Raw genomic sequence first — 25,139 nt, 5'->3', positions numbered from 1 at the left:
AGAAGTTTGCCCTCAACCACCCACCACCATGAGCTTAGTTACATGGATGGAGGATGGAGGCCACAATAAAAAGGCTAATAATGGCTGCAGACCAGAAGAGAACAGTTGTCCAGCCCCTGGCACTTTTAGCATAAGCACATTTGTGTCCTTTAGCTGGAGGAGCCACCTATAGCTGACTGCCTAAGTAAGCAGCAGTGGCAGTGGAGCAGAAGACGAGAGCGGCTCTCATGGAAATCCTTTTCTTTGGCATAGTTTATGATTGAATTGATTTTCTAAAGACCAGCTGTTTGGCTGTGTATGGAAGCAGTATTTGTACAGCATTATTATAAATATTTTTGGGAGGCAAACCCAAGTGATAGTGAGCATGTGGGTAGGCTGAATGATTTTTTTTTAATGGTTGTTGGTTCAAATATTAAATTAATTGCCTAAAAATGTTTAGACTTTGATGACCTTAACATTCCTTAATGTGACATTAAGGAGAAAACTTATTATAGTTAAATGTTTAAAAGTGTATGGATGGTAAATAACTATAATCACGCACTCCCCTTACTACAGTGTCCTCTGTAATATATCATCTTCTTTACGAGGCTCCTCTGTTCTTCACTTGTTACCTGCATTAATTGCACCTGTCCAAACTTGTCATTAAATCAAATACACCTGGCCACACCCTCAAACAGTCACACTCCAAACTCCACTATGGCCAAGACCAAAGAGCTTCCATAAAACACCAGAAACAATATGACAGACCTGCACAAATCAGGACAGACTGAACCTGTAATAGGCAATGAGCTTGGTCTGAAGAAAAGAGCATTTTTTTTCGAAAATGGAAAAAGTCCACTGATAATCTCCTTCAGTATGGGGCTCAGTGCAAGATCTCACATCAAGAGTTTAAAATGATCACAAGAACTGTGAGCAAAAACCCAGAACTACACGGGGAATGACTTAGAGAATGACCTGCAGAGAGGTGAGATTAAAGTAACTAAGGCTACCATCAGTAACACACGACGCTGCCAGGGACTCAAATCCTGCAGTGCCAGACGTGTCCCCCTGCTTAGGCCAGTACATGAGCAGGCCCCTCTGAAGTTTGCCAGAGAGCATAAGGATGATCCAGATGGGGACTGGGAGAAGGTCAACCTTTAAGAAAAAACGTAACTTTTTGTATTTGGAGAAGAAATAATTTTGATTTGCATTGAAATATCACCCCAGGCTTTAGAACTGTGAAGCATGGGGGTGGAAACATTATGCTTTGGGGCTGTTGGGCTTGCAATGGGACCAGGATGACTGATCTATGTAAGGGAAAGATTGAATGGGACCATGTATTATGAGGTATTGAGTGAAAACCTCCTTCCATCAGTGATAACACTGAGGATGAAGCATAAGTCTTTGAGCATGAAAATAAGGCTAAACAAAGCACCCGGACAATGAAAGAGTAGTTTCTTAAGAAGCATTTCAAAGTCCTGGAGTGGCCTAGCCAGTCTCCAGATATCAACCCCATAGAAAACATTTGGAGGGAGTTGAAAGTTCGTGTTGCCCAGCAACAGGCTCAAACCATCACTAACCTAGAGCATTTACTGTATAAGAGAACCGGACTGAGAGAGTGTAAAATCATCCATAGAAAATGACTTACTTTCCGGTTCCAACAAAATGAAGTCAATTAAATAGCCACTTTTCTGCAATAAGAACATCACCATGTTCGAGTCAGACAACGTCAATAAACAGGGATTCATCCGAATTAGTCTGAGCCATTATTTCTATGGCAACCACTCTTGCCAATCAGGAGTGAGCTTGTTGGAAGGCCACACCCCTACCATTTGAAAGCATGGTCATGAGAATCTGTCAATTAAATGCTTTAAATGTTTGACTTAAGGCCACATACTTTTATTGAGGCATCTGATTGGTCAGTTTATTTCTTGAATAGCTTGTGCTACAGAAAAGAATATCTAAAAAATGAGGATTAGCAAGAACATGTAAAAAGATTATCAGAGCAAAAACAGTTATTCTGACAAATACAATAACTGAGTAATAGCTATTTATATCTCTAAAGAAGTCTATGGAACCAGTGGGTACTTCCTATTTGGAACATGAGGGGGGAGGTGTCACTCAGTCCACATTTCATGTACAGGCCATGCCCTGGAGAAGGTCTGTATGGAGGAATTGGCCAAAATACAAGAAGAAGTGTGCAAAAACCTTGTGAAGACTTACAGAAAAGATGTAGCCTTACTCATTGCCAGCAAATTTTTTTGGGGCGGCCGTGGTGCAGCGGTAGGGCGGTCGACCCATGATCATAAGATTGCAGGTTCGATTCCCGCCTTGCACGCCCATGAGTCGAAGTGTCCTTGGGCAAGACACTGAACCCCACCTTGCCTCTGGTGGTAGGCAGGCGCCTGTGTTTGGCAGCGGAGCCGCCATCAGTGTGTGAATGTGTGAGTGAATGTGTGTGTGACTGGGTGAATGGGTCTGTGACTGTAAAGCGCTTTGTCCTTGTAGGAAGAAAGGCGCTATATAAGTATACGCCATTTACCATTTACCAAATTGCATACTGTATAAAAAATTATTGAGATTAACTTTTGTTATTGACTAAATATTTTTTTTATCATAATTTGCAAGTCAATTCTTTTAACATCAGCAAATGTGAATTTATGGATTTTTTCCTCATTTTGCCTCTCATAGTTGGAGTTTATCTGTGATGAAAATGACAGGCCTTTCTCATCTTTTAAAGTGGGAAAATTTGCAGTCAGTGACATGACTTAAGAATTTTTCTTACCTAACAGTAAGTTCAGTTCCTTAAATGAAAAAATGTAAAAAAAAAAAAAAAAGTAAAGCAATGTTTTGATGATTTTAATAGATTTTTGTTTTATCTTTGGTTTTGACAAAACTTTAAAAAACAACAAGACAGTTGGTTAAATATCCTATGTGAATACTGACAAATATAAGCTTAGTAGTGATACTTTTAAGGCTGCAATTCTCCATAAAGACTGGTTCAAGAAGTACCAATATTTTCTGAAACCAAATTTTAATTACAAATTTAAAGTAATACAGTACACGGTTAACAAAGTAGGTCTGTTGTTTAGTAAATCAATTAGCTGTTGACATATAACCTGCAGCATTTTTAATCTTCTTGAAACTTAATTAGGGTTTTAGATTTAGCATAATAATGTATTCAGCTTGTCAACTTCCTGAATGTAAACCCAGCAAAAGCACTATGTGACATGTACTAAACTGTTAAATGGTTAGAAGAAGCACAAAGTGGAACAAAGGACTTGGCTTCATGTACTTTTTATTCTACATGACACCCCCACAGCTCGTACTAGATGTCTAGAACATCAATGCATCTTTTTTGATATTGTCTTAATGATGAACAGGGTGACCATACAATGGATTCCTAGTAAATGTTATGTGTGTTTAGCTTCTATATCTCTGGATCCAGGAAAGAAGTGAAGGAGAGTAAACAGAGCCACTAAACGCTGTCACATTCTATCTAGTTCTCAAGCTCCCAAACCGAGCAAAAAAAATAGCACTGGGTCATCTCTGTGACTCTTCGTTTATAAAAAAGAGAAAAGCACAAAAGAGGAAAAGCAAAAGTCAAAACACTGAACTCTGAAAGCCTGGCTGACAGCAATGATGATGTTGAATGGTGTCTGGTTGCAATATTGAAACATTAAACAGCAACAAGTTTGCAGATATAAAAACAAAACATGATTGAATGCACTGGTGATAAAAATAAATAAATAATAGTTTATTCTTTTTGCCAAGATGCTCAATGCTGGATATTGTTAAGGACATGATGAATGCTTTAGTTTCTCCACTTTGGTTCAGCTTCCAATTTCTCTTTTTTACCCATTTCACACGGATCGTTCCAAATTCATGAATTAAAAGATATAACCAATCAGTCTTTAATAATAAAAAAAGATGAAAAGTTACTATTTTGCTTCCCACCTGTCCTTCAAGATCAAAAGCCAGGCAGGCGATGCCGTGAGTGTGGACGTCTTTAAGGATGGACACCGTCTGCACGGTGTAGGAGTCCCACACGCAGATGTAAGGCTCTTTGCCCACTTGTCCTGTGGCCACCAACACACGCTCCGGATGTAGCGCCAAACTGTGAAGAGCGAGCAGTCGTGGGTTAGCTTTGCCATTTGCGTGCTTGCGCTTGTGTGCCGAGGGCAGACGAGGGATTTACTGCCACTGCACAGAGCACTGAAATGAGATGAACACATTAAATCTGTGATGGGTCGGAACATGAAAACAGAGGGGCAGCTTGATTATCTGACATGGTTCAATTAACTTCATTATGCCTGCACGCACACACAGCCTGGTTTCATTCATGTCTAGTGCTCAGAGTCTACAAATTATTGCTGGCAAACTGGAAGACGTTATCCTTCATTTTCTTTTCAACTATAATAGGGAAAGTCTGCTCCTTCTCTCCCACCCTTTTTTAATCTTTGCTTTCTTTTATTACCAAGCAGACTTTTTAGATTACAATAATCTTTTTCCTCAACTAAGAACAATTTTTCTAAAATAGAATTGCAAGGCCTACACTGGAAAATCCCCATTGCATTGTTTTTCTTAGGTAGAATAAAACAGGGACATCTTTTTCATTTTCAAATATTTTAAAGAAAAAATATGGTATGTTCAGAATCAAATTCAACTTTATTTGTAGAGCTCTTTTACTACAAAAAGCGTCTCAAAGTGCTTTCCCTAAAAATTATACTATTGAAGGTAGTACTCATTATATGCTATTCACTACTACTTCAATAAAAGATAATAAATAGTTTATCATGAGCAAATCAGACCTCCTTTATATTTTGGGAGTTAGCAGTAAAAGATGGCAAATGTAAACACATAAATAGATAACTTTAGCTTTAACCATTGTGAACAAAAAGTATTCATTAAAATGTTGCCAGCAAAATTTAAAACTTGCATTTATTGTTAAAACCAAAACCAGCACATTATAAAACATTACAAGTTAATCTTCTGTGATAAGTGTTAAGTGGCTTTTATTTTGTTTCTTCATAGAGAACAGAACAGTTATACTTTGGTTTGCAGGGCTTCATCAGTAAAAACCCACAAAACCTTTAAAACTGCTTGAAGTCATTTGAAAAGTGGATTTAAAATGGAGAGAGTTCCCTTGATTATATATACAGAACCACATTTGAAGCGTTCAAAAATGTTTGAATGTTACTGTTAAACACGGTAGTGGAGGGTTCAGAATGTGGGATTTTAATGTTCCGGATGAGGGCATCGGCTGGAGCCTAAGAAGCCATAATTTATCTAAAATGAATTTCTTCTGAGGAAAATGAAAAATCATAATTGCCTGTTTTTTACTAAGCTATATATCAATTAGAAAGGTTGATCTGCTTCTGTGTTATTTTCATGAACTACCTTATTCCTTTCCTTTTAGTGTTCTCTTCACCAGAGAATAACACACTTTCATAGATTCTGTTTTTGGAGTGATGTGGTGTCCCTGTCACCCACTACAATAGATGTTCTCTCTGTGAATACATTAGTTTTCTGTTGGCACTCCGGCGTCCTCTTCCACAGCCTACAAACATGTTTGCCATTTCAAGTCTTTCTTTACTTTCATTTTATTTTATTAGAATAAATCGTAGTGATGATAGTTTGATTTTTTCTACCCACAATTATAATTTAGAATAAATTCATTTGTTTATTTAAATTGGTTCACTTTGTCTTCAGAAAGCCTGTAATATAAACACTGTATAAATAAAGTTTGGTTTGATTTGATTTGGGTGGTGTATGTGGTTTATGCATGCAGTTCTGTGCTAGAGTCACATTTGTGACTGTAATTAGACCAAAGCAGGTTTAGATTATGGATTATGGACACTGTTGTTCATTTCATGTTGGATTTACCTAATTTATAAGCCCTGAAACAAGGATTTTTTTTTTTTAGATTAGAAAATTAAACAAAAATTGATTTTCATCCGGGATAAGGAACAAAGCTCTCAACATAAAAGCAAATTAATGCTAATTAAAAAATGAAAAGTTTTTAAGAACAGAAACATAGAAAAAAATACAAACAGGAAATTTTCACAGAATTAGCACCCCTCCTTCCTCTTATTCTGCCCTCCACCCACCCAGTTCGCCCAACAAAACTCTTATATTAAAAATGAACAAAGACTTAAGAAGTGCAGCTCTAAAGAAGCTGTCTGGCTTAGTACTGCCGGGTAGAAACCGTATTATGGAGATTAATTTATACCAAGGCCCGGCCCGACCACGGGGGTCATTGCTGCAGCTCCCGTCCGACCCAGAGCAGTGGAAGGCCCATTATACAGGTATTAGGCCACAAAACGGAACCCCAGCTGTTCCAATGAGAACAAGCACTGCCCCCCGACAGGCGGAGCCAGTAGCACCCCAGAAAAGGGATCCAGTATGCATCCTTTGGCAAGACACTTAACTATGTAACCAGAATGGAGCTCAAGTCTGGGTCTCCCTGTGCCGGCCTCCAGCCCGTAAACACAGGGTTGTGTCACGAATGGCATCAGGCGTAAAAATCTCTGCCAAACCGCCTGCGTGATTTAGTGAAGGCTGATTATCCGTGGGGACCCCCGAGGGGATATGCCAAAAGGGGAACAACAACAACTATAAAATGCTTTGAAAAAGGGAAAAAAAGATACAAATCAAACAATTCCAAAAGTAATGTATAAGGCAGATTAAAAAAGTGGGTGTTGAGCCTCTTCTAAAAACCTGTACAGTTTCTGCAACCCTGAGGTTCTCCGACAGGCTGTTCCACAGGCGAGGACTGTAATGTTGGAACAAGGCCTCTCGTGTTTTGGTCCTCACCTTAGGGACAATTAAGAAGCCAGTGCTAGAGGATCTCAGGGTCTGTGACAGATCATATATTAAAAGCAAGTCCCCTAAATAACAAGGTCCAATTCCATAAAATTCTTTAAAAACCATTAAAAGAACCATAAACTCAATCCTGGAATGCACAGGGAGCCAATGCAGTGATTTTAACCAGGCGTGTTACATTTTACTTTTTACAAGTTATATAATCAGAGCAAAGAGGATATAAATAGCTTCCAGTAGAAGAGAAAAATGATTTGAAGACTTAAAGATGCAGACATACACAGATAAAAAAAACAAGTTGCCTGAGGCAGGTAATCTAGAATATCTAACTCAAAATCAAACTTATCAGTTACACATTTGACCTTTCACTCGTTGCATTTCTGCTACTCTTTTAATAATATATCAAATACCGCATGCAAAATAGTAAAATCTCCCATCCAGCTGTTTTTCTTAAAGCCTCTATTCAGAAGAATCTGGTAAATGTCGTCCCCGGTGACGCTGCCTCCAGCAGACTGCTGTGGTTCTTCTGCCTTCTATTAGCTATGGCTGTTTGGCTAAATCCCACTGTCAAATGCTAGAGTGCAACATTGGTTTAGGGCAATTAGTGTCGAAATCTGAATGAAGTAAACAGCCTCATCATAGTACTCACGGTAAGTTCATTTAAATTTAATTCAAAAAGGTTTGCATGATCTCGATTTTCTCACAAACATCTTAGTTTTTTAATTATAATGGATTAAATTTATCTGCGCTTTTCCAGACGCTAAAAGCGCTTACAATGTGTCAATTATTCGTTCACTCCTCATGTATACTTGGTGATGGTAGAGGCATGGCTGCCAGGTCCCGGTCCCTCTGACCATCGCCAGGACATTCATAGGCATTCACACACCAGTGGAGCTGCACTGGAGGCAAGGAGGGTGAAGGGTCTTGCCCAAGGACACAACGACAGTTGACTGGGGGGAGCGGGGGTTGAACCGGCAACCCTTTGATCATTGAACGACCTGACTCTTTCACCTGGTGCAAAAATGATCAAACACCAATTTTTTTTAAGTCTTTGGTTCTGCTGTTAAAGAACTAAAACAATTGTCAAAGTATACAACATATTCAAAACATATATAAGCAAAATGATCTAGCAGGTAAAGGAGAGTTGCTCCACAGAGAAACAATTTTGTTTTATCACAGGGCATTAACCTCTCGATGCCTATTGATTCAAATATGCATTAAACCAGTTTGGCTCCAAAATGAACTTAACTTATTTGGAATGTACTGGAAAGCAAAAACATAAGTAAAATGTATTTTCTCATAGCTGGATATGAACACAGGCATCAAGGGGTTAAGACCACAGTTTCTGATTGTTGCTGTTCAAACACAAGAGAATTTGTTATTTTTGAGGATCCAAGTTTTGTTTTGCGAAAAAAAACAAAAAAACTAGGATCTCTTGTTTTAGAAATCTTACAGTTTCTAAAACCAAAAATTAACATTTACGTATCTTCATGTAAACCAGTTACTGGACTGAAAGATTAGAGTTTTTCTCTTATAAGTATTCAAATATTAATTTAAATACAGAAATTCATGCATGCATAAATTCAGAATTAATGAAATATAAAATTTTCTAAGTGTGAACATATTGTTCCAATTAAATGTGTTCTTAAACTCAACAAGAGTTTAAGTTATTCATATGAGAAGAAAATAAGAACATCCACGTGAAATTATGACTTTTCATTCACAGGATTTTCTCATTCATAGAATGTTTTTTGTAACATTTTAAATGAATATTGAAACTTTTTAAACGTTTTAGGTGCAGAGGGAGTTTTTTTTTTTTTTTTTGAGAAACGCAGCAACTGGAACATTTCAATTTAAATGTAGACAGTTGTCAGAAAAAACTTTTAAGAAGAAATCTATTTATCTATACCAGTGAAACTAAAACAAAAACACTCTAAGAAAAATTATTTCAAAATGTTCATTTAGCCATTAGCTCCTTTATATCAGACAAAGGATCAGTAAAAGAAGGCTGTTGGTAGAAATAAATTAAGAGGGTGAAAACAATCCTGAAAGGTCAAAAAACATCATTTGTCACCTTTTGACCCAGGACAGCAAGGGGACAAATTGAAAGAAAAGGTCTGAACTTTTGACCTCAGCAGCAAGAGTGTCCAATTTCTTTGTTACAATGTGAGTCACTACTGACCTGAATTGGATTAGTGCAAACTCTCTAAAATTGTTTTGGGGGGGATCACCTTTGTCCTAGTATGAAGACTTGTCCAATAGAAATGCATTCTGTCAGTTAAAATGGTAAATCCACAGAGGATATTAGTTTGGGCTTGATGGTTAGACAATTCATGTCTCACATGTCCACTAAATAAGCATAGAAATTGGTAGACTATTGTTTTGGATGTATACATTTTATAAACATGAGAAATCTATTTCTTGATGTGTAGAATTTTTTTTAAATAACCAACAAGACCAAATTTAAACTGTAAAAAATTATGGATGGCCACTGTCACAGTATATTCAACAATGCAACCTTACACAATGAATATAGAGACTGTGAAGGATTCAGTACTTGTCCAAGATGCGTGTTCCTTAAAAAAGTAATAGATTACAATATGACTCATATGTCTCCTTCAGCTGTACATGTGAACTCAGAAATTTCAACCATAGGGCAGATGAGGGTTAGCAGCTTTACTGCGTGATTAATAATGAAGCATCGGCCCATCTGACGGCTGACAGTTTATGAAGCCAGTCATCTCCAGGCCAACCCATGCAGGAAACACACACACGAAACACACAACACGACTGGCACAGGTAATGATGGTAAGGTCAATAGAAAGGAAATCAAAATGGAATATTTTGCTGTCTTTTTCTAAAAAGGACAGCCTGGGTGTGTAATTGACCACTATCCAAACAGTCATGTTCAAGCACAACTATGAATCTAAAGAAAGGGGCGGGTCTAAACATATACATTTAGGTTTAGATGCACGTTTGGGTTTTTTATTCTGTGACACTGTTTATCAGATATGGGGGAGAACACAATTATATTTTTTAAATACCAATCAATCCAATCTTCTGTTGGTGTTGTGTCTTTGAGCAAGACACTGACTTGTTGCAAAAAAAAATATCGTTTTACATTGTACAAGGTGACACCAGGACCCACCGGAACGACACAAAGCTGTCAACGCGGTTTTCTGCCAAGGTGCTGTCCAAGGTGCTGAAACAAACTGTTGTGTCTTGTGTGTGCGCGCGCGCAATCACTTTACCTTATGATATCGTCGTTGTGCCCCAAGTAAAATTTCTGCTTGTGCTCCCGAGTGTTGTATACGACTCCCACTCCGGCCACAAAATAGACTATTTCCTTGGCGGCGGTGTAGTACAGGTTGTTGCGGCACTGATGTCCCCGGTATCCGTACACCCACTCCAGTCTCAGGTGGCAGTTGGGAGCAGTTCTGTCAGCCATGTCCGCACTTCCGTGTGTCTCTCCGTTGCTGTCACGTAGTCTCTCTGATACACTCGTGTCATCCAAAACAAAAAACAATAGTAGTAATAAAAAAAAAACGTTATTTCAAGGACGCGTATTCCATTAGTTCCGTTGCATTTCGACCATCCCAACAAGAGCTCGGAAATAAGGCATTTTTCAGGGTTGTGTAAATGAACAGACTCGTCGTCTGACAGGATGATAACTCTCAGCCTCTTTCGGAAAACAACGTCTCTATGATGCCGTTTCCATTGTGGGAGTCTTTTCTGTACTTCTTCCGCCCTCGGTCCTCCTCGGCACAGGTCAATGCTCCTGTCAAATCCCACAAAGATGGAGCTGTACTGTCATTACACAAGCGCCGCCTACAAACATGACGTCACATCCCGTCGACCAATCGCATCGTGAGGGTTGTTCACCGAGGCCAAAAAGCAGAGACAAAAAAATATACCAGTGAATGATTCTGAATTATTTTCCTTTTTTTTAAATTTTGTTTAAAAAATACATTCTACTCAAAAGAGGATTTTACAAAAGTATCTCCCACAATTATTTCTATTTCTTTTCTCTTTGTTATTACATTCTATTTTTTCAAAAAATCCTTTAGAAGTACTGACTTCAGAAAAAAAAAACGTTTCAGCTTGCTAGTCAAGTAGTCTACTTTCACATTCTCTGAATTCTGACACGCTATTACAGCATGGTGTTACTGCAGACTAATAGAAAAATCCTTAGACATATCTAACTGTAAATAGACATTAAAATCATCCAAAAACAACAGGTGTGATAATGGTAAAAAATAAACTCGGTTTTTAGATCAAGATTTATTTTTAATCTCTTTAGTCTTTTGAGTGACATTTGTTGGAAAACATCATTAATTTAATTAAATCTTTTTAAGTTGAAATGCTTTAACTGATTTACTTGTGGGATGTTTATCCATCCATCCATTTTCTTAAGCCGCTGTATCCCTTTCGGGTTCATGGGGATGTCTTAGCCTGTCCTGGCTACTGTTGGCCGAAGGTGGGGTACACCCTGGACAGATTGGCAGTCTGTTGCTGGGCTCACACTCACACACTCACACCTAGAGACACTTTAGAGAAACCAATAAACCTAATAATATGCAAGTGTAAGCAAACCAGAGAGCCTGGAGAAAACCCACACATGCACGGGGAGAATATGCAAACTCCACACAGACAGGTCACAGACAAGTTTCAACTTTTGTCAAAAATATGTGGCCCCTAGCACTTTGTAAAAAAAATGGATGCACGATTTCTTGATTGTGATTGGCCAAATTCCATCACGCAGTAAATACGAGACATTGGTTACAACAGGGTTGTTTTACTGTTCACATGATTTACATTTAGAATTTTTCATTGAGTATTTAATAACGAACATTTGACACTTATTCAAAACCCAGATTTATTGTCGAAAAGTTTTATTTTTTTATCCAAATATATTTTTTCTTCATTTTATTTCTGGTCTTCAAATACAAAATTCACAGTAATTTTGGTAAAAATGTATTCAAATGTATGTCTGTTCAACGTGAGTAAATGAAAAAAGTTTCCCACTGAAAAAAAGTTCATTAAATAGTTATTTTGCATTTAACCCATGAGAACCAACCACCCATTTTTTCTGAAAAACTAAACATTGTAGAATACACCACAAATCAAGTGGACCACTAAAACATTTATGATATTTTTCTGTTACGCTGATATTACCATGGATTCTTACGGGTTAATATTATTATAAGGGTTCACAAATGCAGGCTGATTGGTTGTCACTCACATATTTTCACCTCAGCAAATCTGGCCCTCTTTGCAAAAGTTTTGGACTCTGTCCACTTGAGCCCTCTAGTGGCGAATGTTGGCATTTAGAGTCATTTGGGTCTGTCAGATTTTTTTTCTTTTTCTTTTTTGTGTTTATTTGTTTTTTCATAAATTTGGTTTCTTCTGTTTCTCTTCTTGTCTATATTATGTTTCGGTGTTTGAAAAAAAAAATAATCTAAAAAATAAAATTAATTCAACAAAGGAAGTAGAAACCATAAAGAACCGCCTTCTTCTGTTGTTGCCGAGCAACAGAGGAAGCTTTGGCTTTGCCGTCATCTTATCTTCGTAAGAGGTTTGCTTACTGATTTAAACGATATTTTCCTCCCTGTTGCAGAAATGGAGGTGACGATGGACCCATTGTTTTTGGCGTGGAGCTACTTTAGAAGACGAAAACTTCAGCAATGTTCGGAAATATGCACAAAAATATTACACGACAACCCCTACGATCAGGTACACTAGCCTTAGCCTCGCTAGCCTAAATAATAGCTTTGTTACCGATTAGTACTTAAGAAGAGCTTGCTTGTTAGCTCCGCAAGCTGCTGCAAAATCTAGTTTGTCGAATGTGTACAGTTTATAGTAGCTCTTTAGCACTTCTTTTACTTCTTTTTCTGTCAATATTACAATACATTTATTTTTATTATTGTGTCTATGACTTTGCATGCCACATCTTTCTTTTCCCCCATTTCTTCTCTTACTTTCACATGATCAACTGTATTCTTTTTTGTTATCTTATTCCATACTTTCTTAAGGAAGCACCATTGCATATCTCAGAGGTAACTCTCTGCTGTCTATTCTTGCTATTCTCATTATTTTTCTTTTTTTATTTGTGTGTTTTTCGCTGTTCACCCTTAGTTCTGATTGTAAAGACTATAACAAGTTTACCCATGTTTGTACAAGTGTATTCATCCCTGCCTGATTGTTCGTCGTAGGCTGCCTGGAGCCTGAAAACGTGTTCCCTGACTGAGATGGTGTACATTGATGAAATTGAGGTTGATCAGGAGGGGATTGCTGAGATGATGCTCGATGAGAACTCAATTGCACAAGTTGCAAGTATGGTTGGATTTCTTTAACCTTGAAGTTAAGAAAACATCTTCTTTTTTTCCCCTTTATACTCAAGTGACAAAAACTAAAATTCATTGCAGGGCCTGGAACATCATTGAGACTCCCTGGAACGAGTCAGGGTGGAGGTCCAACTCCAGCTGTTAGGTAATGAGCAAAAGAAAAATGGAGCTAACAGATGAACCCAATAAATTCTATTTTACTTAAGCAAGCCTTTTTCCTGCCTGATATTTAGACCCATGACACAGTCTGGACGCCCCATCACAGGATTTGTGAGGCCCAGCACACAATCAGGACGCCCAGGAACAATGGAGCAGGCAATCAAAACCCCACGCACTGCAAGCACTGCTCGTCCTGTCACCAGTTCTTCTGGCAGATTTGTTCGCTTGGGAACGGTAAGTATTCATTCATTCCTTTACAAAAGATCAAAAGACAAATCCAAATTTATCTTAAAATGAGCATATTCAGTAGCACAATTGAGTTATATACCGTCTTTTGTTTAAAATTAATCTCTCAAACTCATGTTTTCACTTTCCACAGGCTTCAATGTTAACCAATCCGGATGGACCTTTTATAAACCTGTCCAGACTAAATCTGGCCAAATATTCGCAAAAGCCGAATTTATCAAAAGTAAGAAAAAATATTCCTTAAAGACTATTATATAAATGAAGTTTTTTATCTTAACATGTCAACTAAACAACTTTTCTTGTCTCAGACACTATTTGAATACATATTTCATCATGAAAATGATGTAAAAAATGTAAGTGATAGTTCATCTTCTTTTCCTGAATATTAGCTTTCCTTTGGATGTGTTTTTTATCCCAGATTTCTTTTGCAGGCTCTGGATTTGGCTGCTCAAGCTACAGAGCACGCACAGTTTAAAGACTGGTGGTGGAAAGTTCAACTGGGAAAATGTTATTACAGGTAAGTGACTGTGGACTGGCAGAGATTTTTAGTGAAGCTGCATTTAAAGTAGTCTATTTGGACCAACCGGATCTTTTTTTTCAGGCTTGGTTTGTACAGAGAAGCAGAGAAACAGTTCAGATCTGCCCTAAACCAACAGGAGGTAGTGGACACATATCTTTACCTTGCAAAGGTAACAGTTGCAATATACTAGGAAGTTGGTTCAGAGTTTAAAAATACATTATTCTCACGGTGGCGCAGTGGTTAGCGCTCTTGCCTCACAGCAAGAAGGCCCCCGGTTCAAGTCCCGGCTGGGGGACATGAAAAACACAACATCAATGGGGGGCCTTTCTGTGTGGAGTTTGCATGTTCTCCCCGTGCATGCGTGGGTTTTCTCTGGGATCTCCGGTTTCCTCCCACCGTCCAAAAACATGCTTCATAGGTTGATTGGCAACTCTAAATTGACCATAGGTGTGAGTGTGAGAGTGAATGGGCGTGTGATTGAGGATATTCTACCCTGCGACAGACTGGCGACCAGTCCAGGGCATCCCTTGCCTGCGCCCAAGTGGCCGGGATAGGCTCCGGCAACCCCGTGACCCCGAAAGGGAAAAACGGTCAAGAAGATGAAAATTATTCTTAAAGGCCTTTAACGTTTAAATGTGATTGTGTTTTCTTTTAGGTTTACCAGCGCATGGATCAACCAGTAACAGCTCTCAACCTCTTCAAGCAAGGCCTGGACCACTTCCCTGGAGAAGTCACCCTTTTAACCGGAGTAGCTCGCATCCATGAGGTACGGTACTTTTGTAAAATCTCTGATCGCCTCACTGAGATGAGTGGCAGAACTAACAGCCTCTCATTTGTTCTAAGGAGTTGAACAACATCTCCTCAGCGACAGAGTACTACAAGGACGTCCTGAAACAGGACAACACCCACGTAGAGGCTATAGCTTGTATCGGCAGCAATCACTTCTACACTGACCAGCCAGAGATCGCCCTACGGTTCTACAGGTCAGACAGGGTTTATTCTTCAGTAAATCTAGCCCTAATCCAGGTCATAACATGAGAGTTGATGAACAGTTCCATGTGCATCTTCTCTTGCTAGACGGCTGCTCCAGATGGGAGTGTATAATTGCCAGCTGTACAACAACTTGGGCCTGTGCTGTTTCTACGCCCAGCAGTACGATATGGCGCTGTCCTCATTTGAGAGGGCTCTGGGACTGGTTTGTAGCGATGAAGAGCAAGCAGAGGTCTGGTACAACATTGGACATGTGGCTGTGGTGAGTGAACATGTGAAGAAGATAATTCATAATTTATCTTTTTTAAGCATTTCAGGTAAATAAGCAGACAAGATGATGATCTCACAAGTTGGTATTACAAAAGTATGCGTTTTGTGTGTTTTAGGGAATAGGGGACTTGACACTGGCATATCAGTGTTTCAAACTGGCTCTGGCATTGAATAACGACCATGCAGAGGCCTACAACAATCTGGCTGTGCTGGAGCTGCGCAAAGGTCACATTGAACAGGTGAGGCAATTATATCCGCCAAACTTTTAAAAAATGAGTGAAAATAACTGTGCAACTAAACTGCATACTGTATACAAAGCCTGAAGTTGCAAAGTGTTTGCAACCAGGCTGTTCATAAAACTTCTGTGAGCATCGGTGGGGAATTTGCTTCCATCTGACACAAGCCTCCAGTGGTCATTTGAGGAACTACTTCATTTAGGACTTTTAAGTGGTCTGAAAATATGAAAACAGAATGCTCGTAAAAAGCTGCAAAGTGCCCTCAATCTTTACATTTTGCTGTGATTACATTTTCAGGTTTTCTATAAAAAGAAAGAAATCTACAATAACCAAAAACAGCCTCAATGTTGCATGTAAATCCTAAAATTCTTTAAAATGTCTGGGATTTTGGTTTGCTTAGGCTATCTCTTTCAATAAAAAAATACAATAATGTATATTTCTTTTTTTACTTTTTTGTACATTGACCTCCTATGGTGCCTCATAAATGAATACAGTGCTTTCTAGACTATTTTAGAACAAATTAAGTTTTTATTTTTTGAAAAACTAATGTGTTTTAATGTCTGTTCCAGGCGAAAGCTTTCCTGCAAACTGCTGCATCTCTTGCTCCTCACATGTATGAACCACATTTCAATTTTTCCATTCTCTCTGAAAAGGTATGACTTTTTCTTCCTAACCCACACATGGAAAAGTACGGGTAAATGTGTGTCAAAATGCTGTTTTCATCTCTGTCTAGATCGGAGACCTTCAGAGCAGCTACACGGCAGCCCAGAAGTCTGAAGATGCTTTCCCTGAGCACGTTGACACACAGAAGCTTCTCAAGCAGCTTCGGCAGCACTTTGCTGTGCTATGAATGTCTGACACGTTTCAGGAAGTCAAATTCAAAGAGAAAACTGTGCTGGTACAAAATAACTAGTTAACATGAAGTTTTTCTTTGTGTTTATAATCAATGATCCAAACAGTTTATTAGTTTGCTGTATTCACGTGTCAAAGTTTAATCCAGATCTTTTAGACCACATCATCTCCATGTTGCTGTTGAATTCTGTGCAGAATTGTCATAAAAAATAAGTTTCAGTTATTTTAATTTCAAATAGGTTAATTATTGGGCAGCATGGTGGTGTGCTGACTAGCCCCGTTGCCACACAACGTAAGGGCCCTGGTTAAAAACCCGTCTAGGTCCCTTCTGTGTAGAGTCTTCCTGTTCTTCCCATGCAGGCATGGGATCTCCCTGAACACCCCAGCCTCCCCCCACAGCCCAAAAACATGGTTCAAAGATTGATTGGTGACTTTAAATTCTCCTTTAGTTATGTGAGTGTGTGACTGGGGACCTGCCTTGAGTGCGTCTCATCTTTGCCCTAAAAGTAGCTGGGATTGGCTCCAGCAACCCCTTGACCCTGCACAGGATAAAGCGGTAATAGAAGATGGATGGATGGATGCATAGGTTAAATATTTTATGCAGGAACAAATGTAAAAATTAGGCAGCTCTTGCATAATGTGCAATCTAGTGTATAGAGTTGTAAAGCTAGAACATATGTACATCGTGTTAACTAAATGCTGCAATAAAACAATCCAAATAGATTTGCTTTTAGGCTAATTTTATTTTTGATATATTTGTGAGTTTATTGCATGAACAAACATTTTTCAGAGACGGTCTAAAGGGGAAGCTCTTCTCTAGAAAAAACAAGATTTTTCTCTTTTTCAAAGAAAGTTTTGATCAAAACTGGAAATTTGGTAACATTTCACAAATCCACTTCAGGTGATAAGTGCAGGATACATCGTTCCACGCCTTAAAGGGGTTGTTTCTGGGATAAACAGCCGCGCAGTCTTCATTGTTAAGGTTGTTTGGCTCCCCATCATTCCAATATCTGATTTAAAATTTGACAGCAAACAAGGTTATTTTCAACAAAGCGGCTTTAACGGAATAAATTCTGTCTTGTTTTAGAAGTATCTTACCCTTCACTTAGTCTTGTCCCACCCACCCATCTCCACATCCCTTCCTCATCCCCATCTCTCAGGGCAATCCAGAAGCCACTTTGCTGTATTGGTCTCGAGGGGTCTTGGTAGTTGTTTATCAAATTCATTATGGCCAGCTGACAGAAAAGAAAACAAACAAACATGCACAGATGAATAAATGGCATAATCTTTGAGAAAAATAGATTACAGGAGCTTCCTAAAAATCAAATCACTGCACATGCATAGCTTTATAAAAAAAATATAATGTACTTTCTTAAGATTTAGTCTTACATGTTTCTCTCTGCTGTCAATAACTGCTAAGTCGCCTCCAATCCTCTTGCAGAAAGCTCTCGCATCCAGCCAGGTTTTGGATGAATATGAGTCGGAGAAAGGGAAGTGATAACACAGAGAATTCATGAAGGTCCAACCTGGTAAACAGTGTCTGCAGCCTTCCCCTAAAGCCAGGGAGCAGAGGAACATACTTTTTTTTTAATGTGCACCATTGTAAAATCTCATGTAATATTTTTAAAAGACTCTTCTCACTTATCATTGGTAAGTGGGATCTTAGTGCTGCAATTTCCAGCTGGAGCTTCTCTGTCTGCCTTTCGTAGTCTTTGCTTCTTCGGACCAGGTGATCGAGCTCCCATTTAGTGAGTCTTTGGTCTTTGATCTCTTTTTCCAGCTGTTCCTCAGCAGCATCTCTGCTTTGAATCGCATCGTTGTAGGATCCTTGGAGTTTGGCGAATTCGATGCTGATATCCCTCCCAATTTTACCTTCCGACAGTTTGTAGTCTGTTTGCAGTGAGTGGGACAAAGAAGCCAAATATATCGCATTTTCAAAAAAGATCGTCATCTCCTATTATCTAATACTGTCAAAAACAATTGTAATGGAAGCAGTGATGTATCAGTCTAGGTGGTACTAAAATTGTACAATAATAGAACTCATTTATTATAAACTTCTAGCAGGATAATTCTGGGGGCATTTTGAAAATGAAGTGCATAAATATAAAACGATTTTAAATGCAGCATAAGCCCATTCTTATCTAACAAAGTTCAAAAGATTATGACAACACATGTTGGTCATACCCTGCGTTGTAAAGACAGCATTTCCAGCTGCAGCCCGACTAAAGAAGTTGGATTCCAGTGCTGTAGAATTTGACTATAAAATCCATCCATACATTAATTGAAGGCTGTGGTTTTGCAACAACTGACAGTTCACCGAAATCCAGCTTTTTAAACCACAACCTCAGATACTGAGCACGCTTGTGCCCCAGTTACCATCCAAACTTCTGCTCTATTACTGACCAAGCTTCTGCTCCATCCAGCAACCAAGTTTCTGCTTCTCCTGCCCACCTCCCACTTAAAGGGCCACAAGCTCTGCTGAAGACCCCCAGACCGGGTTAAACTTAGCTTCACCGCTGTGGGACAATGGAATGGAAGAAAAAACAGCAATACTTACTGATACATCTGCCAAGATGACAGCTGAAGCAGAATAGAATATGAGGTTTCAGAAGGTGAAACTTAAAACAAACTGGTCAAAGAAAATAATGAGCAAGAGAATCAATAAGAGAATCACAATGAGAAGCAAAGAAAAGTCCTGGAAAAAAGGGGAAACCTGCAACAATGTGTCAGACGTCGGAGCTCGGTCTCCCCTTCTGGTTACCAGCAGGAGAAGTCTCCAGAGCATTAAAAACATTTAATCTCCCAGCAACCCCAGTGTGCACTTCCTGGATGCCACACACCTGACTCTCGTTCACTCAATCAATCACAGTCTACTTAAGCACTGCACTTAGGACTCACTCAATGTGAAGTATTGTTTGTGCCACTCTGCATTCTTTACAGAGCATTGTATCTGGACCTGATCTTCTGTTTCCTGACCCAGTGGCTGACTCTGTTTGCCTGCTGCCTGCCCCAAATCTCACCTGGATCCTGACTACCCCTGTTTCTCCTTTGATACTCCCATGCGTATTATCGACCCCTGCCTGCCCGATACTGATTTAGCTTTGTGGAGATTTAGCTGAGTTAATAAACCTGCTGCTATTGGATCCAGCTGTCTGCCTGTTCTTGTGACACAACGATCCACATAAGACTGATTCGTCTGATGAGACAATTAGGGGACCTTTGCATTGCTTCTGTCCTGGTTCACAGTTTGGTCACTTTTCGTTTGGATTATTGTAATTCTCTCTTTGGTCTCCCTCAAAAAACCCTAAATAAGCTCCAACTGGTCCAGAACTCAGCTGCCAGCATCATCTCCAGAACCCCCTCCATCAGTCATACCACCCCAGTTCTCCTCCAGCTGCACTGGCTTCCCATAACCTCCAGAATCAAATTCAAACTCCTGCTGTTCACGTTTATGGCCCTCCATAACCTGGCTCCTCCTAATCTCTCCGACCTCATCCATATCAAAACCCCCTCTCGTTCTCTTCGCTCCTCCTCCTCTTTTCAGCTCTCTGTTCCGGCCCGACTCGTCACTATGGGAAGCCGAGCCTTCAGCTGCTCGGCTCCCAAACTCTGGAATTCCTTCCCTCCTGATCTCCGTAGCATAGACTCTCTACCAACTTTCAAATCTAAACTCCAAACTCATCTGTTTATTTCTGCCTTCCCATCCTGATTCACTTTTTATTTTTATTGTGCTTTTAATGTTTAATATTAACCTTTGTTTTGTAACGTGTGGGTTTTGTGAAAGGCGCTTTAAATAAAATGGATTATTATTATTATTATTAGAACACTTTAAAACTCAAAGCCAAAAGAAGTTTAGCTGTTTCCGAATTCCCACCTTAAATCCCTAACTAATAAAAAAACTTTATAGTGCTGGACTATGTAGTGCCCTGGATTTTAAAAGTAATTCGTACACCGTGCCCACTATTTTTTTTTTGAATGGCTATATGATCTCATCGATTTCACAAAGTTAAAATCTAATTGATATGAGTATTTTCCAACGATCATTCATGAATCCATTGTGTTTTGAAGATAAAAATGTTGATAACTTGTTAAGAAATTTAAATAAAATGCTTTCAAATTGTAGTCACATCCTGATCCTTACATTTCACCACAGAGAATGTTATAACTGAGCTAGACTATAGGGCCAATGGGAACACATCCCTTTCCCCACATCTCTTTTCTGGTTTCTTATTGTTGTTGTTATTATTGAAAATTTCGATTTATGAAAATTACTCATATTTCCTGATTGTTGTTTATTTTTTATGGAAACAGGAAAAGGAAGGTACTAAGTGATGTTGCTGATTGGAAAATGGTTTTCCATCATTTCAACCAAAAGTTATTTGACATGAAGTGATTACAGGATACGCTCCGTACTAATCATGAAACTACATGCGCACACTGAAGACGCATTTGAAGAATGCCAAAAATCAAACATCACCATCCAATGCAATCAGCAATGCCCCACAGTTCTTACCTTTTGCTGTTTTGTTGTGTTTCTTTTTATAACATTTAATTTTGATTTCTTTTAAATGTTTTTGCATTGTGTGATTTGTTGGTGTGATTTGAAATTTAGGACCACCGTAGAAACACTGTCTTGCTATTTTGTACAAATCTTAAACTATTTTATGTTACTGTGGCTCTATTAGAATGAGTTATCTGTGGAAAAATTACAATAACATAATACCAAAAAAAAAAATACTTACAATAGATTCCCAGTCCAATGTCAACAGCCAGTAGAATTACAGCCAGCACCACAAGGCCCAGCACAAGCAGTTTGTATGGATTCAAGGAAGAGTCGGATCTCACCGTGGTCAAGGACACTACATAGGACGGAGGTGAATCAATAACAAGGATTCCAGCAGCGCACAAACAGATACATGTAATGTACGATGTTCTATTTTCCTTTCAGTGTTGTTATTTTTTAAATCTGAGTGTATTTTCTCAAAGTTGTTTTCTTACCTTGTTGCTTCTCTTGGCTTAAGTAGAGAGGAGGTTCCTCCTCTATGATTTCCTCCTGAGAAACTAGTTTGTTGTATGTACTGAAAGCATTTTCTCTGGGCTCCATCTTTGGCTGGGGAAAAATGGAACTGTGCAAAGAGACTGCCCAGAAGAAGGAGTTTGCTGGGACATTGCTCCCTTGCTTGTTTGCACGTGTGCAGAACATGGCAAACAGAAAACTCAATCGATTTGTTAAAAATTTACAGGGATTTCAAGCGGCTTTGAGAGAAGTTTTGATTTTTAAACCGAGACAATTTAGTAATTATTCAGCAGTCATGGAATTTGTTTTAAAAAAAAACACTTTTTATTCGGTTTAGTATTCAATCATCCACTTCAAAGTCTTCACATTGAACAATCCTTTTTTTCTTTACTTAAAATAGGAACGCTGTCTTAAAAATATATTTTCCTAAAATAAAAAAAGACTTTATCAAGAAATGTATACATTTGACAGACAATTTTAAAGAAAATTGTACTTTTATGAATCTCACATTAAACACAATGTTGTTAAATGTCACAAATGTTTGGTGGTAATATTAGACTGCATCAGTTTTCCTTGCTTCCTTCTCACAGATCCAGTTCAGCCGATGCTGACTGCAGTCTGCATTGTACCAGGTACTTATGGTTTCACCCAGAAAAGCAACGCAGTTTCCAGTCTGAGGTCCAGAACGGCTGGGTTGTCCCATTCTCCAGTACCTTTAATGAAATGTAAACACACAAAGATGATCTCTGTTTGCACTCTTACGGGGTCACAAAGTCTTTAATTGAAGTAAAATTGCTATTTGTTTGTGAGAAGCTTACACTGTGGAGGTTTCTGTGACATTGTTAACCCACACCCACACTCCCTGAGTTGCCACATCGGTGAGACCAATCCAGAACCCGTTCATCCACCACACATGACTGCTGCTCCCCCGTGACAAATGAGTTCTTATGAGCACCTGTGGGAAATGAAAAATATTAAAGGTTTTGATTTTGAAAAGCCTTTTAATTTAATTTTTAGTTTTATTTTTTTTACCGTTTTTGCCATAAGCACTTAACAGTTATATTGATGAGCTGATATGACAAAAATACCGTCTTTACTTGAGACATTTTAAAAAGCACCAGGAGTTCTAATTGATCAAATCAAAACCATTCTCCCTCCTTTTTACCCACCTGCTCCTCCAAATTATTAATCACCAGCAGGTCACCACCCTTGCTGATGCAGTAGTCTCTGCTGTCAGTCCAGTTCTTTCTTGACGAAACGTCCTCATCAGAAAAATAATAGCAAGATCTTTTATGAAAAATCCATTTAGGCAAGCACCAGCCGCAGTTTTTCTCTGTAAAACAAGATAATTCAATAAAGTTACACCTCTTGAATATATTTCTGTAACGTTAAAATTCTGGATCAAATTATTCACCACCAAACAAAACAAACTAGAGGTCATCATACCTAAAGTTGTTTTGTTTGACTGGAGAATTTTTACATCCTGCTTTAGAGTCTCTATCTTTCCTTGAAGCTTGTCAACAAAAGCCCTCTTCAGGTTCACTTCCTGTTTGATTTGCAGATGACTGGCACGTTCTTTTATCAGTGATGCCTGAGCCTCCACTTTGGCTTTGATGATGTGACTTTGGTTGCGGTAGAAGTTCAGCTCGGCAAAAAGAGGGGATGCTGCTAAGTCAGACATGTCAAAGTCTTTGGCTTTGGCACCTAAGTGAGATAAAAATATATAGGATTGCAATTATTTGTAGAGTTAGCCTCTTTAATTGTATAGAGTTAATTTTGTAGTTAATATCCTCTAGTACAGTAGTCTGCAACCTTCAATGCTAAAATTGCCATTTGATCCAGTTTCTTAATGACCAAAACCTAGCAAGAACCTCAAAGTCGTTATTTAGAAAAATACACTTTATTAATATTTTTGGTAATCATTAGGCCATTTGTATATTTATAACATGTTCCTTTTCAATATTTACAATAATTGGATTATTATAATTTTCTTTGGATACCAATTTAAACTTTTGACAGCTGCACAAACAAGTTTCCTTCAAAAAAAGTAAACACTCTGTGTCAAAAGTTTCCTCCTGCTGCAGCAGATTAACTTGAATTAAAAATGCAAGAAAGGCAAAGCAAACATGACATTTTAAATCACTATGACTTTGGTGCATCATCATCCTTTTTCTCAACACTGGTATGAAATCCAATTTACTTTTTTTAAATCTATATTTGCTTTAAGTTTATTCTAATAATAAACCACGCTTACCAATATTTTTCCCAGTTGTTTGTCATGTTAATATTATAATGCCTAAACTTTATTAACTAAAATAAATAAGCTACAAAACCCTTTTTTGTTGAAACGGTTAGCAATTTTCTTCAAAGCCAAATTACTCAGAGTGGAGGGATCGCATGTGGCTCCAGAACCTCAGGTTGCAGACCCCTGCTCTATCACAATATCCCCAATAAGTTAGTCTTACTTACAGCAAATCCCCAACACAGCAGCAGATATCAGCATAAGACCACAGGTTAGGCCCAAACCCAGTATAAGGCGTTGGTATTTTGAAAATCCATCTCTCTCTGAAAACAGGCCTAAAAAACGTAGCTTTAGTGTTGGTTTTCCCTCCATATGTTGGAGGTATCCACATGTTAAACTGGTGATTCTCAATGAGTGCAAACCTGGTAACCATTTGCTTGCATGAGGCCATGCTAAACAAGTTCAAACTCATAAAGCAAAGGAAACGAGGAAAAAGAGATACTAAAAAGAAACAGCAGTGAAGTGTACCTTCTTCAGATGTTTGACGGTCAGACAGCTGATCGTCATCGCTGCGGGGTCCTTTGTAAATCTTTCTTCCGAGTGACATCGCTTTGTCAGCTAATGAATTCTCTGTTACAGTTTTGCGAGCAGAGGATATTGACTGGTTTTCTTCTGCTGCTAAAGCAACTGATAAGGGTGTGTGTGTGTACGTGTGTGAAAATAATGTTGTTACATATAATTTTAAAAATCATCTGAAAATAAACAAAGACACTACAACAAGACGATAACAACGTTAAAAATAAATTACTCAAATTTGCAGATCAAGGGGTTAATAGACAATTCATTTGAAGAAAGAGAGAGAAAGACATTGTATTTTTAAAAGGTGCAGGCAACTCGAGTCCAAAGTCCCTCATATGAGGGACTTTGCCAGAAAACAAGGTTGAGGTTGGGATATTTGACTTTAAAGCACTGGCTATGGAGTATTGTTTGATTTCAACTTGCAAAGGCCTTCTATTTTCTGTGCTCTGTTAAAAATTAATATAAATAAAAATAAATTGTGACAGAAAGGGCTCGTAGAACAAAAATAACTAAAAGTCCCACTGTAATCATTTTGTGATCAATTGTAAAATGATTCCCCGTGGTCTTTTGATTAAACTTGTGCCATTTTTAGCAAAAATAAATGAATACCGGTAGATCTGTCGTTTCTGCATGCGTTGTTAGTTTTTAGAAATTTGCTTCTACGTTGAATGTATTTGCTGTTTATCACTAAAAGATCTCTACCTTACATTTGACAGAACTCTGGCTCTTTGCCATGTTTGCGTACAAAACGGTCCGAAAAAGTAAAAGAGTAGCAATTTGAGCCAAACATCATGGCAGGGACTGTTGGCGTGTAAGTCCGCTCCTACTTTCCAACATCCATCTGTTTACACTCTTTCCTGCTAGCTTACAGCCCCTCAACCTA

General features: G+C 38.5%; 4 protein-coding genes across 10 annotated transcripts in view; 1 reads left to right on the top strand and 3 right to left on the bottom strand.

Moving 5' to 3' along the window:
* The window catches only part of eml5 (EMAP like 5), a 36,662-nt gene extending 26,029 nt beyond the window's left edge, over positions 1-10,633 (bottom strand). For 3 of the 5 annotated variants that reach the window (XM_004082576.4, XM_078940988.1, XM_011490410.3), the window contains exons 1-2: positions 10,053-10,633; positions 3,937-4,096 (exon numbers count right to left, since the gene is read on the bottom strand). In XM_004082576.4, the coding sequence (XP_004082624.1) occupies positions 3,937-4,096; positions 10,053-10,249 (357 nt within the window). In that variant the 5' untranslated portion in view covers positions 10,250-10,633. The remainder of the gene's footprint in view (positions 1-3,936; positions 4,097-10,052) is intronic. The other 2 variants (XM_020713774.3, XM_020713776.3) reach the window with 1 other exon arrangement.
* Positions 10,634-12,304: 1,671 nt separating this feature from the next.
* ttc8 (tetratricopeptide repeat domain 8) lies at positions 12,305-17,141 on the top strand. Of its 3 annotated transcripts, XM_020713777.2 has the most exons (15): positions 12,311-12,534; positions 12,834-12,857; positions 13,014-13,134; positions 13,227-13,290; positions 13,379-13,538; positions 13,684-13,773; positions 13,859-13,903; positions 13,982-14,067; positions 14,152-14,239; positions 14,726-14,836; positions 14,914-15,053; positions 15,148-15,322; positions 15,447-15,569; positions 16,136-16,219; positions 16,300-17,141. In XM_020713777.2, the coding sequence occupies exons 1-15, from the start codon at positions 12,421-12,423 to the stop codon at positions 16,414-16,416; spliced, it is 1,542 nt and encodes a 513-aa protein (XP_020569436.1). In that variant the 5' UTR covers positions 12,311-12,420; the 3' UTR covers positions 16,417-17,141. The 3 variants fall into 3 exon arrangements, with proteins under 3 accessions (XP_004082369.1, XP_020569436.1, XP_078797115.1); XM_004082321.2 differs by lacking the exon at positions 12,834-12,857 and having other exon boundaries at positions 12,305-12,534; XM_078940989.1 differs by lacking the exon at positions 12,834-12,857 and having other exon boundaries at positions 12,324-12,376.
* Positions 17,142-21,727, bottom strand: LOC101164113 (uncharacterized). The gene is made up of 6 exons (XM_004082323.2): positions 21,417-21,727; positions 21,161-21,277; positions 18,060-18,308; positions 17,808-17,971; positions 17,517-17,653; positions 17,142-17,428 (listed from the first exon to the last, which is right to left on the bottom strand). Exons 1-6 carry the CDS (start codon positions 21,619-21,621, stop codon positions 17,278-17,280), a joined length of 1,023 nt encoding a protein of 340 aa, XP_004082371.1. The 5' UTR covers positions 21,622-21,727; the 3' UTR covers positions 17,142-17,277.
* Positions 21,728-21,736: 9 nt separating this feature from the next.
* On the bottom strand, positions 21,737-24,388 carry LOC101164361 (hepatic lectin). Its single transcript, XM_004082324.5, has 6 exons — positions 24,206-24,388; positions 23,905-24,012; positions 22,882-23,139; positions 22,605-22,768; positions 22,254-22,390; positions 21,737-22,148 (listed from the first exon to the last, which is right to left on the bottom strand). Exons 1-6 carry the CDS (start codon positions 24,282-24,284, stop codon positions 21,989-21,991), a joined length of 906 nt encoding a protein of 301 aa, XP_004082372.1. The 5' UTR covers positions 24,285-24,388; the 3' UTR covers positions 21,737-21,988.
* Positions 24,389-25,139: the final 751 nt, after the last annotated feature.

Source organism: Oryzias latipes, chromosome 22, assembly GCF_053564925.1.
Source record: "Oryzias latipes strain Hd-rR chromosome 22, Olatipes_Hd-rR_3.1".
NCBI classification, from domain to species: Eukaryota; Metazoa; Chordata; class Actinopteri; order Beloniformes; family Adrianichthyidae; genus Oryzias; species Oryzias latipes.
This window is presented reverse-complemented; position numbering and strand designations above follow the sequence as displayed.